Source organism: Pogona vitticeps, chromosome 9, assembly GCF_051106095.1.
Source record: "Pogona vitticeps strain Pit_001003342236 chromosome 9, PviZW2.1, whole genome shotgun sequence".
Taxonomy (NCBI): Eukaryota; Metazoa; Chordata; class Lepidosauria; order Squamata; family Agamidae; genus Pogona; species Pogona vitticeps.
The window spans coordinates 26,923,392-26,938,231 of NC_135791.1; the positions used below are offsets into that span (position 1 = coordinate 26,923,392).

Consider the following 14,840-nt stretch of genomic DNA (forward strand, 5'->3'; position numbering starts at 1 on the left):
AAATGGGCCCACTTTGATTTGCGCTCTTCTTTCTACTTATATAAATCACTTTCCTTCTCCTCAGGAGAGGCCTCACCAAGAAGAAATTAACTGGACGGTTTGGATGTTCTTGCCCAGAATCACAGAACAACAAAAGTGACATTGCTTTAGAACAAGAGTGGTCTTGCAATCCTACAGCCCTTCCCTTAGAGATGATTTAGGGAGATGCTGTCTTTTAAAAGGCACCAAAGCCGAAATTCCAATATAAAAAAGGAATTGATTTAGGAGAGGAGAAAGGAATGGGGAGGATAGTTACGTCGTTTCTTGAGTACCAGCTTGTAAAGCATATACAGTGTTTATTGGACAGACTGTGGTTTCGGACACAGAATCTTGGCTCCTCTGATTAGAAGTTACTAGGACCTTAAGGCGGGAGTAAAATCTTGGTTTACGTAAATCTAAGCTGGCTTGATTATTTCCTAGCCATACAATATCCTCTGTTGCTGATAGTGGTGGCCTAGTGAGCAAATCAGAAAATTATTGAGCGCTTGAACTCCGCTGCCCTTCTCTGTGATCCTAGATGCGAATTATTTTAAAAAAAACACATGGTTCTGATTAGTAAAAATACAGTGCAAAAGAAATTAAACTCTGGCTTTATACCAGAGAACAAAAGAAAATATATGACTTTATTCAGGCTTCCTGGAAGGGGCCGACAGTACTAGGCACAGTAGGGGGAGCTGTTGAGCTAGATCAGGATTTATATGTACTGTACGTACATACTCCGGTTTGCTCCCTTTTGGCGCATGCGCTGGATGCGCCCACAAAGGAAGCTGCGGATAGAAGAGAGCTGGCAAAATGGAGGCCAAGCCTCCATCTTTCCAACCACCATAGACGTTTGGGGATAGAAGGGCCCTCCCTGCGCCGGCCCAAAGAGACGTTCTGGCTGCAAACCGGAAGCGGATTGACCTGGCCTACTTTACGTCACTTACTATTTAAACACACCTAGCGGGGCGCTGGCTTTAAAGCTCTACAAGTCAGGGAAATAAGGTCTTAAATTTAGAGGCCGACTTCGCTTTCCCTGGTCCCGCGACTTTCGAAGGCTCGACCATAGAGAGGGAATGGGTCCGCTCTAGCTGCGCCCGGGTGCCCAATCCGGCAGGAGCATAGAGTCTCTAAGTCTAGAAGGGCCCTTCCGGCTTGCGGCACATCCGGGTCCCTTAACAAGGCCTGGAAGGCGCGGCATGGCGTCTCGTCTTCCGCTGCGTCCTTACAGCCTCCGTTACTGGCCTTGACTACGTGGCGGCAGAAGTACCGCCGCCGCCGCCACCGAGTGGCCGAGGTTCGCTTCATCGGAGGGCCCTACCCGCGAAGGAGGACGGGCCCCAACGCCCAAGACCTAATGCGCAGGCGCCAGAGGCAGGTACGTAATCGCCATTGGCTGTTAATGCAACCAATCAGGCAGCAGAGTTCTTTCTCCTCGTTTCCCCCCCCTCCCTCCGTTGCTATGGTGATGCCGGCCCCTTCCGGCTCAGAGGAGGGGGGTCTCACTCCCTGACCCGCTTCCTCTGATGGCAATAAGAAATAACCAGGACTCTGAAAAAATTACGTCTCTGGACTACGACTCCCATAAACCCCTAGGCAATGCTTGTGGAGACTGGGGAGTTCTGGGAATTGTAGTGCAAGAAAGTCACCTGTAATCAGTCCTTGGCCAGGTCTCTGCCCCAAGGAACCTGCAGTTCACATTTTTAAGTGCACACACACACACACACACACACACACAGTATCTATATTTCTCCAAGCCATCTATGCCAGTGGGACAGGAGTAGCTCCCGGTGGTCCCTTATTTGGAGAAAAGTAGCATCATCATAATCAAATTTATCCAGTCGGTCTTCTTCCCTCTGTCCTGTGATGTCAGCTGCATTTGCCATACATTCATTTGTTTAATAGTTGATTTTCCTTCTTCCATGTGGCATGCACGGGGCATTTCCCATTTAAGCCCCGATTAGGGTTTTTCCTGAAAGCTAGGGTATGTGGAGGTTTCCACATGTGTCACCCTGTTGTTCTATGTCTTGAGCTTGTCCAGCGCTTCGGTCCCTTTTGCAGAACGAGAAGCCATGCAAAATGGTAACCGGGTGGGTTCCCCTGCTGGCTTTCAGCAGCCTTTGGAAAGGCCTGGATTGACGCTGGGCTAGCTTTTAGGCAGTGGCTCCTGAAACCAGGTGAGCTGCCACCAAGTTACAAACCGGTCTGTAATCCTGTGGCAACTCGCCTGGTTTGCAGGAGCAGCTGCCTCAGAGAGACAGAGCCTCGTTCTGAGATGGACATTCTTTCCATTTGCCAGCAAAGAGAAAAATGGAGCCTGAAGCAGCCAAGAAGGCCCCAGAAGGGAGGAGGAAGTTCACAGTGAAGATACCGGATGAAGACGTGGCCCCGGCACAACAGGTTTCAAATAGTTGTTTTGGGAGGGACTCTTACTGAATAAGGGACGTGGTGGCTGAATATTCACCCTTTTCCAGGTGAAACTGCTCTTTAAACCGTCTTCAGCTTCAGGGCCTTCACAGGTCCCCAGTGCTCCGGCCAGATCAGAGGCTGTCTCTTACGCGGATTACATTGTGGGACAAGCAGGCACTTCTTCTGCTCCCCCACTGAAACAAGGAGCGGCGGCTGCCACAGTACCAGCAACAACTGCCCTCAAAGAAGTGGCCCCACCATCCGACGAGAACAGGAGCACCCTAGGGAAGACCAGCGCAGCAGAAGACAAGGGCCCTCCTTCAAACCCAGCCCCGAAGCCCGGTGCCAAGCATAACAGCATCATTGTTAGTCCCCGTCAGGTGAGGCAGGACTGGGCAGAGAGGGGCAGAAAACAGCTCCTCCTGTCTGGGGCTCCCCTCCCCCCCCCCCAATTTGGGCAATTCCGCTGGCATTTCCAGAGCTAGCTGGGTTACAGCAAAGAGCCTTGTGTGGCATCTGGATGACTAACACACTTCACTTGGCCTAAGTTCTGTGCAACTGACGATGTCGGCTCCGGTGCACAAAAGTCTAGGTGCTAAAGAAATGTATTAATCCTACATGTGCCACAAAACTCCTCATTATTTCTGCTGGCCTTATTGAAATGGTCTAACCTGCCTAACCTTCTAGTAAGGAGGTTGCAACTGGCAAACCAAACTAGTTGATGGCACCTTGCTTTGGGTCATTATATTCTCATTATATATTCTCACTCTATTTATTTATTTTTATTTATTTATTGTATTTATACCCCGCCTATCTAGTCATTTCGACCACTCTAGCCTTAATGGATTGCATATTCAGCCCCTGGCTTTTGGCTCGCTCTTTCTCAGGAGTCCCCTGTGGCTTCCTTCAGTGGTCTTTGTACTGGAAGCCCCTCCACCTTGATTCTTTCTTTCCTCAGAGGGGAAACCCCATTCTGAAGTTTGTTCGCAACGTGCCCTGGGAATTTGGCGAGATTGTCCCAGATTATGTGTTGGGCCAAAGTACCTGCGCACTTTTCTTAAGGTGAGGAGAGAATTCACACAAAATATTTCTCTCATCTCAGTTTCCATCTTCCTCCCTCTCTCGCATGCACATGCACTCAGTTTGACTCAATTAAACGTATAAAATTTGGCTCACTGACTGCTCTGTGGCTTGCTTCCAGCCTGCCGGCTCCCTACATCATAGCATTCCTGTCTGTATTGTTTTGACCAAGTGTACGCATCTGTCTCCACTTGCTAGGCCCTGAAGGCTTAACCATACATAGTTACATGCATTGCTGGAAGCACTGTCTGAGATATTTTTCTTTCCAAAGGAGTTTGTGGCACTTATTCCCTTTTCTTTTTTGCAGAGGACAGCATGTAGAGCATGTAGGATCTTAGCAGAAAAAGGGTTAAAATCTCCTATCTGCATATGATAGTGGGAGCTTCAAAATGGAACCCCGACATCTTTTTTCTCTCCAATCCTCACAAAATGCTACAGCTGCCACATTTAGTGTCTTGTACTGCCCCCCTTCTGTTGTGGGGAGCTTCCCCTCTGAGCAGTTAGAATGTTGGTGAACATTCTGTGATGCCTCCTCAGCAGGAACTCTTGATAATGGCTGGCGAGGCCTGTAGTCAGACAGGCAATTACTAGTTTTAGCCACATATAGAGATGAAGATCCTTTCAAGCGCTCACAGTAGAGGCAGAAGAGATAAGAGAGATCTGAAGAGAAGCCGGTGTTACACAGCTCCATATTGGAGTTAAAAGGGCTTGTGCGCAAACACTGGCTTATTCACCTCACCCTCGACAGTGTTAATGCTGGAATAAGCGAATGTCTCACCCGTCTGAGTCAGCAAACAGTGGGACTTTTGTTTGTTTGAGCATCTGCACTTTGTGATTTGTCGAGTGCAAAGATTGAATGGGCCTAGTAGCTGCCTCTTTTCGGCCACTGTCCCTTCAGGGGGAAAAATATGCCCCACAACTCACTGTACTCTTACTCTTCTCCACACACAGCCTCCGGTACCATAACCTGAACCCAAACTACATCCATGAAAGGCTGCGTAACCTGGGCAAGACGTACATGCTGCAGGTTCTCTTGCTGCAGGTTGACGTGGTAAGAGGCCAGCTTGCAAGGAACCTCTCCCTCCCCGGCCTCCGACTAGCAGCTCACAGGCTGCTTACGCCCTGTCTTCTCAGAACAACACTCTGAACCCTGGGCCACGTGGGCTGCTTTGGGTCTTCCACTCTGCTGGGAAGTCAGCGGGCATGCACTGGGTGGGTCAGTAGTAGAAGGCCGTTTCTTTCATGGGGTGCTTGTGGACTTCTTCCACAAAGCATCTGGTTGGCCCCTGTAGTGGGGAGGAAAGGGCAGGACCTAAGGAGTTGCTTGTGGTCCTGATCCACTCTCATGCTGCAATTCCTTTTTGATTCCCTCATTCTCTGCCACAGATGGTCCTTCCAGCCTTGGTGGGCTCAGCTTACCAAATCCTTCCTTGCTTCTTTCAGAAAGACCCGCAGCAGGCACTCAAAGAGCTCGCAAAGATCTGCATCCTTGCTGACTGCACCCTTATCTTGGCCTGGAGGTGAGCAACTAAAAAGTCAATGTATTCGCGAAGGCTTTCACGGCCGGGATCTAATGGTTGTTGTGGGGTTTTCGGGCTCTTTAGCTGTGTTCTGAAGGTTGTTCTTCCCAACGTTTCGCCAGTCTCTGTGGCCAGAGTGCTGTCCTCTGAAGATGCCCATGGCCACAGAGACTGGCGAAACGTTAGGAAGAACAACCTTCAGAACACGGCCAAAGAGCCCGAAAAACCCAGAACAACCAACTAAAAGGTCATCTATCTGTACAGTTCCAAGAAGCCTCTGCCACCAGCTGGGCTTGGCTGAGGTTTCAGGGAGTCTCGGTCCAAGAACACCAGGGTTCCCCAAGGTTGAGAACCTCTGTAGTTGGGGACTGCAGATGTCTGAACCTAACAGCCAGACCAAAGTAATATAATTTCTAAGCCTAAAACATTTCTCGGAGTGGTATTTGGAGCGGCTTCTCCTGGGTCTTTGCTCAGGGGCCTCTAAAATCAACCTTGGGTTTCTCCTTTCCTACCTTTAGTCCAGAGGAAGCTGGCCGCTACCTGGAAACATACAAAGCCTATGAGCAGAAACCAGCAGATATGTTGAAGGAGAAAATTGATCAAGACTACCTATCAAGGGTAAGAGCTTGCCACCCCAAGTTGCCTGATGGGATCAGACTTTGTTCAACAGCAAACAGCTCCATTCTTTAACATTTGTATCCTGCCTTCTCTCCAGTTTCCGCTCACTCACACCCTGGCCAGACCCTTAACCCTCTTGGTGTCACCAGTTTGGTCACAAGCGGGCAATATTTATTACCAGTTACCCTGAAAGCCTCCCCACTTGGAGGGAAATGGCAGGAGACAACGTACTTGTTCGCTCTTCAAGACTGAAGACAGTGTCCTTAAAGAGGGGCCTCTGTGGCCTCCCAGGTGCTTCTGGTCCAAAAACTTCCAGCAGCAATAGCCAGTGCGGCTCCCAAACCCTGTGAGGGCCAAAGTTGTCTGCCCTTGCATCCCCAGACAGCGCCTTGCATCTAAGGTGGATCTCACATCTAACACAAGCTCCCTTGTGCACATTCACTGGGCCTGCTTAAACCCGAGATGTGACACACGGCTTGTCCCTCCCTCTGAAGTTTGATAAACCAATCCAGCCTCCTAATGGTCAAGAAGTGTTCTTGGCTGGAGGTCGGATGCGGCAGCTGCCTCATTCTCTTGTTCCAGATGACGGACTGCCTGACCAGCGTGAAATCCGTGAACAAGACAGACACACTGAGCCTGCTGTCTACCTTCGGAGTGAGTCACCTCTCTCTGCTAGAGCGATGGGAGGGAGGGCCTTTGAAAAGCACACATTTCAGGTCTTATTCTCAGCTTGCCTGCAGTTTCCCTGAAACCTTCTCTTTGAGCTTTGGAGTAGAAAAGATGTTCTCGGGATAAGCCTGCGCACAAGTAAAAGCCCTGCTGTGAACACCTGTGTCCCAATTGCCATCCCATTCTCTTTCAAAGATCCTTATTTGTCTCTTTAGCTGCTCCCCTCTCACATCTGCTTAGCTTTCTCTTTCTGGCCCTGCTTAATCTTAAAAGCCTTCTCTTGTTTTGCAGTCTCTTGCCAACGTTGTCCAAGCATCGAAGGAAGACTTATCCCTATGCCCAGGGATTGGGCCCCAAAAGGTAAGTGAGGAAGGCCGTGTAGCCTGCATGTTATTTGGCGAAGTGGCTTAGGCTGGAGGTTTTTCCTTGTCCTTTAAAAGTCTCCCAGCTATTACTGCAAAGGCCTTGGATTGTTGACCAAAGGGGCAAAAGTGGAATGCATGTCTGCCAGCACAAGGCCAGGCTGGGTCAGCAGGCTCAGCAGCATTTCCCAGCTGTGTTATTTGCAGAGCTTGTACCCGCGGGTCCCACAGATTCGGTCAGGCAGGTGTGGGAGATCTGGGAACTTCAGTGGGGGAAACTGAACCCCCAGACTTTTGACAGATGCTGGGGCTGTTAAGAAGGTGGCAGACCTGTGGACTCTCTGCCGTATGGAGCAAAGCAGGCCCAGAAGAGGCATCTCATTGGCACTGTCCAAGGATGGCCAACACTTAGAGATAACTATGGGGCAGCCTCTTTGGAAACCCTAAAGATCTGTTTCCCATCCCCATGACCTGATGGTGATTCTCACTTGCCCTTCTTCCCTCCAGGCCAAGAGACTGTATGATGTCCTACACCAGCCATTTCTCAAAGGTCCCAAGTAAACTGAGGCCACCACGAGCAGGAGATGGAGGGGAAAAATCCTTTGTGCACAGACTATGCACAAATGCATTGGATGGCTGCCCACCTGCTTCCACTGACCTTCGGAAACCCAGCAGAGAACAGAGCCTTCTTGGTAGAGAACCTAAGCTTTATTTTGTTCCGCCTCTATGACCCTCTCCCTACCTAATCCACCAGTTAATGCATTAAATAAAATATACCAGGAGGCACCAAGAACAACAAGGTAGCCACTTATGATTCCAACAGCTCTTGGGCAGGAGCAGCCCTTAAACCAAGAAAGACCTTGAGAGAAACCTGGGTCCCTGCTTCACCCTTTCCAGTTCTTCGTTCCTTTATTAGAGGCACAGCTGGTAAAAGCAGAAGCCGTGCAAATGGGCTTTCCTGCTGGCTGGGGCCGGCACCCCCTCCACACTGCCCGGCACAGTGAGAACGAAGCAGATAAGCTGACCAGGGAGTTCTTCCAGGGCCCTGGAGTGCCGGTGGGGGTGGGTGCTTCCTTGCATAAAATGGGAGCGGAGCTGGTGCTCCCCAAAGCAAAACAGCCCAGTCTGGAAATGTAGAATAATTCCTGGGAATTCCTGCTCAGGAAATCAGTCCTCTCCTAAGGAGCCTCGCTCTCCTGCTCCTTTTTCTTCTTCTTTTTCTTGTGCTTCTGGACTGGCACCTCCAGGCTGAGTTCAAGAGAGTCAGTCCTTCCTATGCCTTCTCCAGAGGCAGCGTCTAGTTCATCCCAACCCGTCTGCTCCTGCTTGACAGCAATGAGCTCCAGCAACACCGGGCCCGCCTCCTGTCCCAAAGGCTGCTGCTGCTGCTGCTCCCCCTCCTCCACCTTCTCCTTCTTCTTTTTCTTCTTCTTGGACTTGTGGCCTGGGAGCTCTCCCCCAGGGCCCTCTTCTGTTAAATCCAGGCTGCCGTCCACCACATTCCCCAGTCCACTTCCCTCCCACGGGTCTTTCCCAGCCTCTTCCTTAGGGGAGGAGAGGTCCGCCTGTGCCGGCACAGCGTCTTCTTGATGCTTCTTTTTCTTCTTATGCTTGTGCTGGACTAGTCCCTCTACCCCTGGGTCACCGTTTCCCTCTGCCTGGGGCTCCAGCTGCCCCTGCCGCTGGGGCTCATCTTCAGACTGTCGGTTGGCTGAGTTGAGGTCAGGCAGTGGGTCTTTGTTCTCCACGACCTCCTCTTTGTGTTTCTTCTTCTTCTTCTTGATCCTGTGGCTCAGCTCCTCTGCCTCCCCTGAGAAAAAACTGTCTTGCGAAGAAGCCACCCAGCTGCTGCTGGCCTGGGTCTCCTGCTCGGGCAGCTCTTCCACGGCACCAGACAGGCCAAGCACCTCACCCCCCTCTGCCACTGTCCTCTTCTCCTGCTGCTCCTCTTCCCGCCGGTGGCTTGTTCCTCCTTCCAAAGATGCTGTGGATTCCCCAAATGATGCCTCCAGGTCTCTGCCCACTGGGGGCTGCTGCTCTTCTGGATCCCCCAAATATCCCATCGTATAAAGCTGTCGTTTCTTCTTCTTTTTCTTCTTCCGGGGAGGCGTCTCTGCATCTCTCGTGCGTGAAGGAGGGAGAGGCCTTTTTAGTTGTCCCCCAAAAGGCAGGAAACGCTGCTTCAGGCCTTCTGGGATCTGGGGCGCTAGCCTGTTTGCTACGGGGAGGAGGATCTGGTTGGCACTGGTGTCCCCAAATCTTTCCCATACGCTCAGGGATCCAGCAAAGGGCGGGGCGCAACCGATTTGTCCCCGGTGGTCCGAAGGGGCGAGCAAGCAGGCACAGCTGCTCAATTCCCCTGGAGTCGCCTGGATGCCGTAGAGCTTGTATGTCCTGTCCGGCTGCTGCACCTTCAAAGTTTGCAAGCCCGACAGGGGCACGAGATGGCCGTTGAGGCTGGAGGGAAGAAGCAGGGTGAGCGCTGGCTGTGATCCATAAAGCAAAATGGATATTCTCTCTAAACCACCTCCCCACATCACACGCTTGCGGATACTGCTGCTACTACAAGCCAAGCTGAACCCTGAAACAATTCTGCAGAAGCAGTGATGCTCCATGTAGGTTCCCCAGGAGCATGACGGGTGTCCATCAAGCCCAAAGTCACAGTTCCGTCCCAGGCATGGCCTCATCCACTCCCCTTTATTTGGGGCATCCAATGTGACTGGATGTCTGTCCCCTACCCCCATTTCCTACTGCCCCCCCGACACACAAAGTCATACTCTCCTACCTTTCTGGACTGAAGTTAGCTGGGGCTCTGATCAGCAAAAGCTGCTTTGTGGGATCCTGCAGCATCTCTGGGGAGAAAGGCGGCCCAGGAGCAAAGGGGACGGCTGAGAAATCCCCAGGGCACTCAAAACGTGGGGCTGCTGAAGTGAAGAAAACAGGAGGTGATGATCAGAGAAGGTAGCCACAAACTCCAACAATAAAACTCCTGGGGGGGGGGGGCTTTCCATCTCATGAGCACAATCAGAACCTCCAACAAAAGGGGTTATTCTGCTCATTTTGAGTTCAGCTTCCCAAACTCTCCTACACTAGATGTGCTCCTTAATAGATCTTTATTGGAAAAGATGCTGTATCCAAAGCTCTCTTTACAGTTTTCTACCCTGCTGTCCAGTTAGTGAGAGCAGCACCCCCCCCCCCGGCTTGCCCTCCAGGTTGGTCCACAGAGCACCTGAACAAAGCTATGCGAAGCTGCCTTTAAATCTAGGGACGCCCTTGGTCCAAGCTGGTCCAAGAGCTCGTGTGCGTTTGTTTTTTAATGCACCCAAACAACGTTTCCCTTAAAAAATGCCACTGACTCAGAAAGTCCTTCTAAGTTTACAGCTGGGCTGCAAGAGGCTCCATCGTTCAGCCACGATCTTCCTCATTCTCAGCAGGCCACCAGAGGTCATTCCCCTCCACATGGGGTGGACTACAACTCCCATGATCCCACACATAGAACGCCCAGAATAACCTCAGTAAACCTGGAGGAGGTCGGCTGCTACGAGGGCTCCTGGCCACCTCTTGGGGTCTTCCCCCCCCCCCGTCTGCCCTTCTCCACCCCAAGATGCTCCTGGAGAGGGAGGTTCTATTCGGACACCCCCAGGACGCCTAGCCCCCGAGATGCCCTCGACCCAGCCCCCCCCCCGCACCCTCACAGCCCGGCCCAGCCGTCCTACAATAAATACACTCAAGGGAGGGGAACGGGGCAACGGGCAGCCCGCCATCCCCCCCCCCAGCCCAACTCACCCTCCGGGGCCGCCCGCCGGCCGAGCGCCTCCATGCCTGCCTCTCCACGTGGGTCCCCCCCTTGCACGGGCCACTTCCTGCTTCTCCTCCTGGACCGTTCCACTCCGGACATCGGGGGGGGCGCAGAAAAGTCGCTGCGCCTTCTGCGCATGCCCTCCAGCTGACGTCAGCGGCTCTTCCCCCCCCCTCGAACCACTATGGTTGGTTCCGTCTCCACCTTTAAAGGGGAGTAGTGGCTAGCATTGATGCTTTTTTATTTCTGTGAGCCGATCAGAATTTGGGGGGCAGGGATAGTTAATTAACGCCTGTTTTGGTTCAAAAGCTGAGAAACTGATTGATTCTGGGCCCTGCGTGAGACGGAGCTGGGGAAAGTTGGGCAGACAGTTGAATTTTGGCTATTTCGTCCATTGAAATGGATAGAAATGGAGGCAGAGTTTGCAAAAGTTCCCTTTTGAAGCAAAAGCTGGTTGGCTGTGGAGCATTTTCTGGGAGTTGTTGTCCAGAAAAGGAACTTTTCTTAGATTTCACCACCAGGGAGGGGGGCCATTATGCTGAGGGGGGGGAAGGAAAGGGGGGCAAGGGAGAAGTGCTCCGGACATTTGCGTAGGGGGCGAAAAACCCCGTTGCAATCCAAGGGCTCTACTCCCTAGTAGACGGGCAAAGACTCGAGCCGCTGAGGGACCCTCCCCAGAGCGGTAGTTTTGGACGACAGCCGAGCCTATGAGACGCTTTGGCCAGGCTCGTTGGGGGGGGGGCATCCTGGGACTTGCGGTCCAAAAATGTAACTTTTCTAAACTTTGCCCTTCCAAAGCAAAAGCCGCCTCTGCAATTCTGCCCGACGTCCCTGGGGGTCGCTCTGAGGCCGCCGCGGCTGCTGCTGCTGCTCCGTGTCCGGGGAAGGCCCTTCGCAGCGACGCCGCGCCTCTTGCAGCCCGAAGGGATTCGGGGCAACCAGCGGCGCCCGTTCTCACCAGAGGTTCCGTTGACAGGATTCACTGGGAGAGGCAGGCGATTTCCAGGAGCCAGGCACAAAATAAGGAAGTTTAGACAGGCAGCTAATCTGGGAACGGCTTTTTTTCAGGTTGGTGCCTTTTTTTTTTGGACTACAGTGTCCATCACTCCCAAACAGCATGAACAGAGGAGCACTTTTGGGGGGGGGGGATTGGAGGCTCCTAGAATGGGCCTGTCTGTTCTAGTGTCGGGTCTCCCACAGTGGTCAATACGGTGGTCCAAGGATGCTCAGAATCAGGGCGAAAAGTATCCTGCAGGTTGTTTAACTACATGTGCCATCACCTGTGCCTGGCCAGTGGAACCGGATAGAGGGAAGCAGGTGGAGGGCTGCCAGCTGCTCCCCCTCGCCCACAAGGAGACCACTCTCTTCAGCGGCCCTCTTTCAGCAGTAGCAACCTCAAAGGGTTACCACCACTCCTTATTTTGAAGGGGTGTCCCCTCCAGAACCATAAGAAAGGGGCAGATCAGGGCTGCCCATCGTCCACAGGCAGCAGCACCCAGACAGGAGGCTCATCAGCAGGACACACTGGGGCACCTCAACCAGCATTTCTTGCCTGAGCAGAGAGTGCTGTGGATTCCGTTTCAATTAGAAACAGATCATTTCTGATTCTGAATCTGTACCTCGGAGGAAGCACCTGCGGTTTAGCGCTAATCCGTATTCACTCTTGTTTATCTGCCCTAAGAGAACAGGCATGCTCTGCTTTCTTCCTAAAAAGAAAGAAAAGGGGGCTGCCTCTCATCTCCAGCTGCAATTTTCCTAAGAGTTTGCACAGCTTCATTAAGAGATACTCTCTGTTGCCTGTCCTGATCCCAAAACTTGTTGGTTTTTATCAGATTCAAGCAGGATGTCTGATGAGGCTGGCCTTTGGCCCATGTGGCTTGCTCCATGGTGAGGATTCGTAGCATTCTTGGCCTGCACATCATTTTATGGACAATTGCGATGTACCACAGGCTTACAAAAGCCATCTCTCTCTCTTGGCAGAGTGTGTGACACTCCCCCCCCCCCCGGTAACTTTTCCCGACTATGAAATATTTGTACTGGCACTTGCAGGATAGCTTTGAGAAGGCCGTGTCTGCTTTGCAAGTGAACCATTTTCTCTCCAGGCCAGCCTCAAGGTCCCACATGTGGTTTGGCACTGGGATGAAGCTTGTGGGTTTCTGGCGATCTGCTCGCCCTCCTGCTGGAATGTCTTCCTGCTTTTGCAGGGAGTTAGCAAGGCCTGGGGTCACTGGCATCTCCCCTGGGAGGTCTCTGCCCTTGGTGGCGGCCGCCATGGCTCTCCTCTCCCCCTCCCACCCTGCCATTGTCGGTTTGTTTTGTTACAGAATACTTGGGATCAGTTTTCACTGCTGGTTGTGCAACGTCCCTCCTCTCCCGTCTGTCTTACTGGGCGTTTGCTTCTTACCACGCAGAATGCCAGGGGCTGCATCTGAGCTTTGTAGAGAAGGAATCCGGACACTCTCCTTGAAGTGGTGGTGCTTAGCCTGATGAAGTGAGATTTCTCCATGAAAGTTTGCTGTTTTACTTTTTTGTGTAATCCAGTCAAAGAGATCAGCCACTCTTACATTGGTGTAATCTGGGTTGTGGGGGGCACATAACCTTTTCCCATGTTCTTTTAAATACACTGCAGCTTATCACCTTGCCTTTGAGGACTTGTGCAATGAAGCAATTTAGAAAGGGGAAAGAGAGTGAACAAGTTCAAAGCATCTGTTCCCGTGTATGTCTTCCCACAATTGAAGTTGCATTATTAGCCTAGGCTGGTGAACCCTTCTGTGTCCTGGGATGAGGTGCCAGTGGCAAACTCACTAAGAGTCCCTCAAATAAGCTTGTCAAGGCAATGATACAATAGAAAGAGCCGACATCTCCACACCCACCCACCTTTTAGAGGTTCAGCGGCTTCCCCTATCCCTGTCCTTCCTCTAAAGGATCACCGGGGAGACTCAAGGTTGTTTTTAATTTATTTAATTTATTCAAATGCAGGTTTTATTGATTCAGCTAGAGACAGAGTTTTTATTGATCCTATTCTGTTTGTTGCATTTCCCAGTTTGTTTGTATAACTATCATTTTGTTTTGATGGGTTGTGAACCACCCAGACAGTTCTTGCAGGGGTGGGGCAGTATAGAAGTCAAAATAATAAACAAAGAAAGAAGTTAGAGAACGTGTGTGTGTGTGTGTGTGTGTGTGTGTGTGTGTGTGTGTGTGTGTGTGTGTGTGTCTCAATAGTTACTTTGTATATATATCGTAGGAAGCATGCAATACTGTAACTCAGCATTAAATAAACACAAACAGCCATTCACAATACAAAGAAAAGGCCAACTTTAATATTATCTTTTTCCACTTTCTATTTGAGTAATTCGCCATGCCAGGAATAGTCTCCTTCATCCACAGCAGGCGTGCTTTTAACTCCCACCCTGCCAGATTAAGATGGGTTTGCCGATGAGCCAACTGATCAACCCAAATGACCCTTTCCATCTAAATGCCTGGTTTCTTATCTGATGGCTTCTCCTCTTCCTCCACCCAGTTCAGTCTGGCTTTCTGCCACCCGGGAGGAAAATGCTTCACCCTCCAGACCAGGCAGGACGCCGGGCGGTGGATGTTCTGCTTTGGCATCTTGGCCTGGAACTTCTTCAAGCCGTGTTGGGGGTAGAGGTTTGTGGATCCCTGCCTGGCGTGATTGCTGCCCCAGACCTGCGATTTGCCCCAGCTCATCAGGCAGGGCTTGGTTTCCTTGAATTCTGGCATCCCTCCACTCCGGAGAAGGGCTGCAAGCTTCACACGCACACCCCTCACCCCAAACCTCTTCAGATGCTGAAGCCGCAACACCTTCCTTGGGAGACAGGAACAAAACAAGGAAACGGGAACAGCTGCCTATTTTGAGGTTTTGAGATGGGAAAGGCTGGGTCTGGAGGAAGCCCCCAGCATCCCGTTGGCGGCGAGGTGAGCCAAGGACAGCGATGGGCCCAAATTCCATTTTTAAACACACTTAGTATAAACCTCTCCACCTCCCGCCCCACCTTGGCTGCTTGCTGGTTCCCTTCCTGGCGGACACTGGTTTCTTCTAGAGCAAACTCGAGTCCCGTTGAGGGCAAGCAACTTATTTTAATGAAGCGAGAAGGAAGAGGCTTTCTGTCCTTCGTGGGCATCGATGGTGGGGCGATGCCTGCGTTCAACGAACTTGAAGGGGACGAAGGGTGGGAAAGGGGCCAAAGGCAACGAGGACGAGACTAGCCTGGCTAAAGGCAGCTGCTCAGCCCAAAGGCTTTGGGTGGCCCGGCTGTTGGCTTCAGGGCAACTGGTGTTCAGGACCAGAAGTGGCACGTGGCGGGGCTCGGAAAGGTGGCTTTCCAGGATGATAACCTGCAGATT

At 51.7% G+C, this 14,840-nt stretch overlaps 2 protein-coding genes across 5 annotated transcripts; one reads left to right on the plus strand and one right to left on the minus strand.

Moving 5' to 3' along the window:
* Nucleotides 1-1,008: 1,008 nt before the first annotated feature.
* Nucleotides 1,009-7,475, plus strand: ERCC1 (ERCC excision repair 1, endonuclease non-catalytic subunit). Of its 3 annotated transcripts, none has more exons than XM_020787207.3 (10): nucleotides 1,026-1,396; nucleotides 2,257-2,418; nucleotides 2,493-2,807; nucleotides 3,386-3,489; nucleotides 4,459-4,558; nucleotides 4,951-5,027; nucleotides 5,546-5,645; nucleotides 6,228-6,299; nucleotides 6,606-6,674; nucleotides 7,184-7,475. In XM_020787207.3, exons 2-10 carry the CDS (start codon nucleotides 2,329-2,331, stop codon nucleotides 7,235-7,237), a joined length of 981 nt encoding a protein of 326 aa, XP_020642866.3. In that variant the 5' UTR covers nucleotides 1,026-1,396; nucleotides 2,257-2,328; the 3' UTR covers nucleotides 7,238-7,475. The 3 variants fall into 3 exon arrangements, with proteins under 3 accessions (XP_020642867.3, XP_020642866.3, XP_020642865.3); XM_020787206.3 differs by having other exon boundaries at nucleotides 1,028-1,396; nucleotides 2,318-2,418; XM_020787208.3 differs by lacking the exon at nucleotides 6,228-6,299 and having other exon boundaries at nucleotides 1,009-1,396; nucleotides 2,318-2,418.
* Nucleotides 7,363-10,570, minus strand: POLR1G (RNA polymerase I subunit G). Of its 2 annotated transcripts, none has more exons than XM_072980033.2 (3): nucleotides 10,463-10,570; nucleotides 9,462-9,600; nucleotides 7,363-9,133 (listed from the first exon to the last, which is right to left on the minus strand). In XM_072980033.2, the coding sequence occupies exons 1-3, from the start codon at nucleotides 10,494-10,496 to the stop codon at nucleotides 7,855-7,857; spliced, it is 1,452 nt and encodes a 483-aa protein (XP_072836134.2). In that variant the 5' UTR covers nucleotides 10,497-10,570; the 3' UTR covers nucleotides 7,363-7,854. The 2 variants fall into 2 exon arrangements, with proteins under 2 accessions (XP_072836134.2, XP_072836135.2); XM_072980034.2 differs by having other exon boundaries at nucleotides 9,462-9,597; nucleotides 10,463-10,567.
* Between the last annotated feature and the right edge of the window lie 4,270 nt (nucleotides 10,571-14,840).

Excerpts from the sequence above, each read along its gene's own strand:
- ERCC1 (XM_020787207.3), top strand. The coding sequence starts at position 2,329 with ATGGAGCCTGAAGCAGCCAAGAAGGCCCCAGAAGGGAGGAGGAAGTTC. Across the intron at positions 4,559-4,950 it reads TCTTGCTGCAGGTTGACGTG|AAAGACCCGCAGCAGGCACT; the intron begins GTAAGAGGCCAG and ends TGCTTCTTTCAG. Across the intron at positions 5,028-5,545 it reads ACCCTTATCTTGGCCTGGAG|TCCAGAGGAAGCTGGCCGCT; the intron begins GTGAGCAACTAA and ends TCCTACCTTTAG.
- POLR1G (XM_072980033.2), bottom strand. The coding sequence starts at position 10,496 with ATGGAGGCGCTCGGCCGGCGGGCGGCCCCGGAGG. Across the intron at positions 9,601-10,462 it reads CCGGCGGGCGGCCCCGGAGG|CAGCCCCACGTTTTGAGTGC; the intron begins GTGAGTTGGGCT and ends TCTTCACTTCAG. Across the intron at positions 9,134-9,461 it reads GCTAACTTCAGTCCAGAAAG|CCTCAACGGCCATCTCGTGC; the intron begins GTAGGAGAGTAT and ends TCTTCCCTCCAG.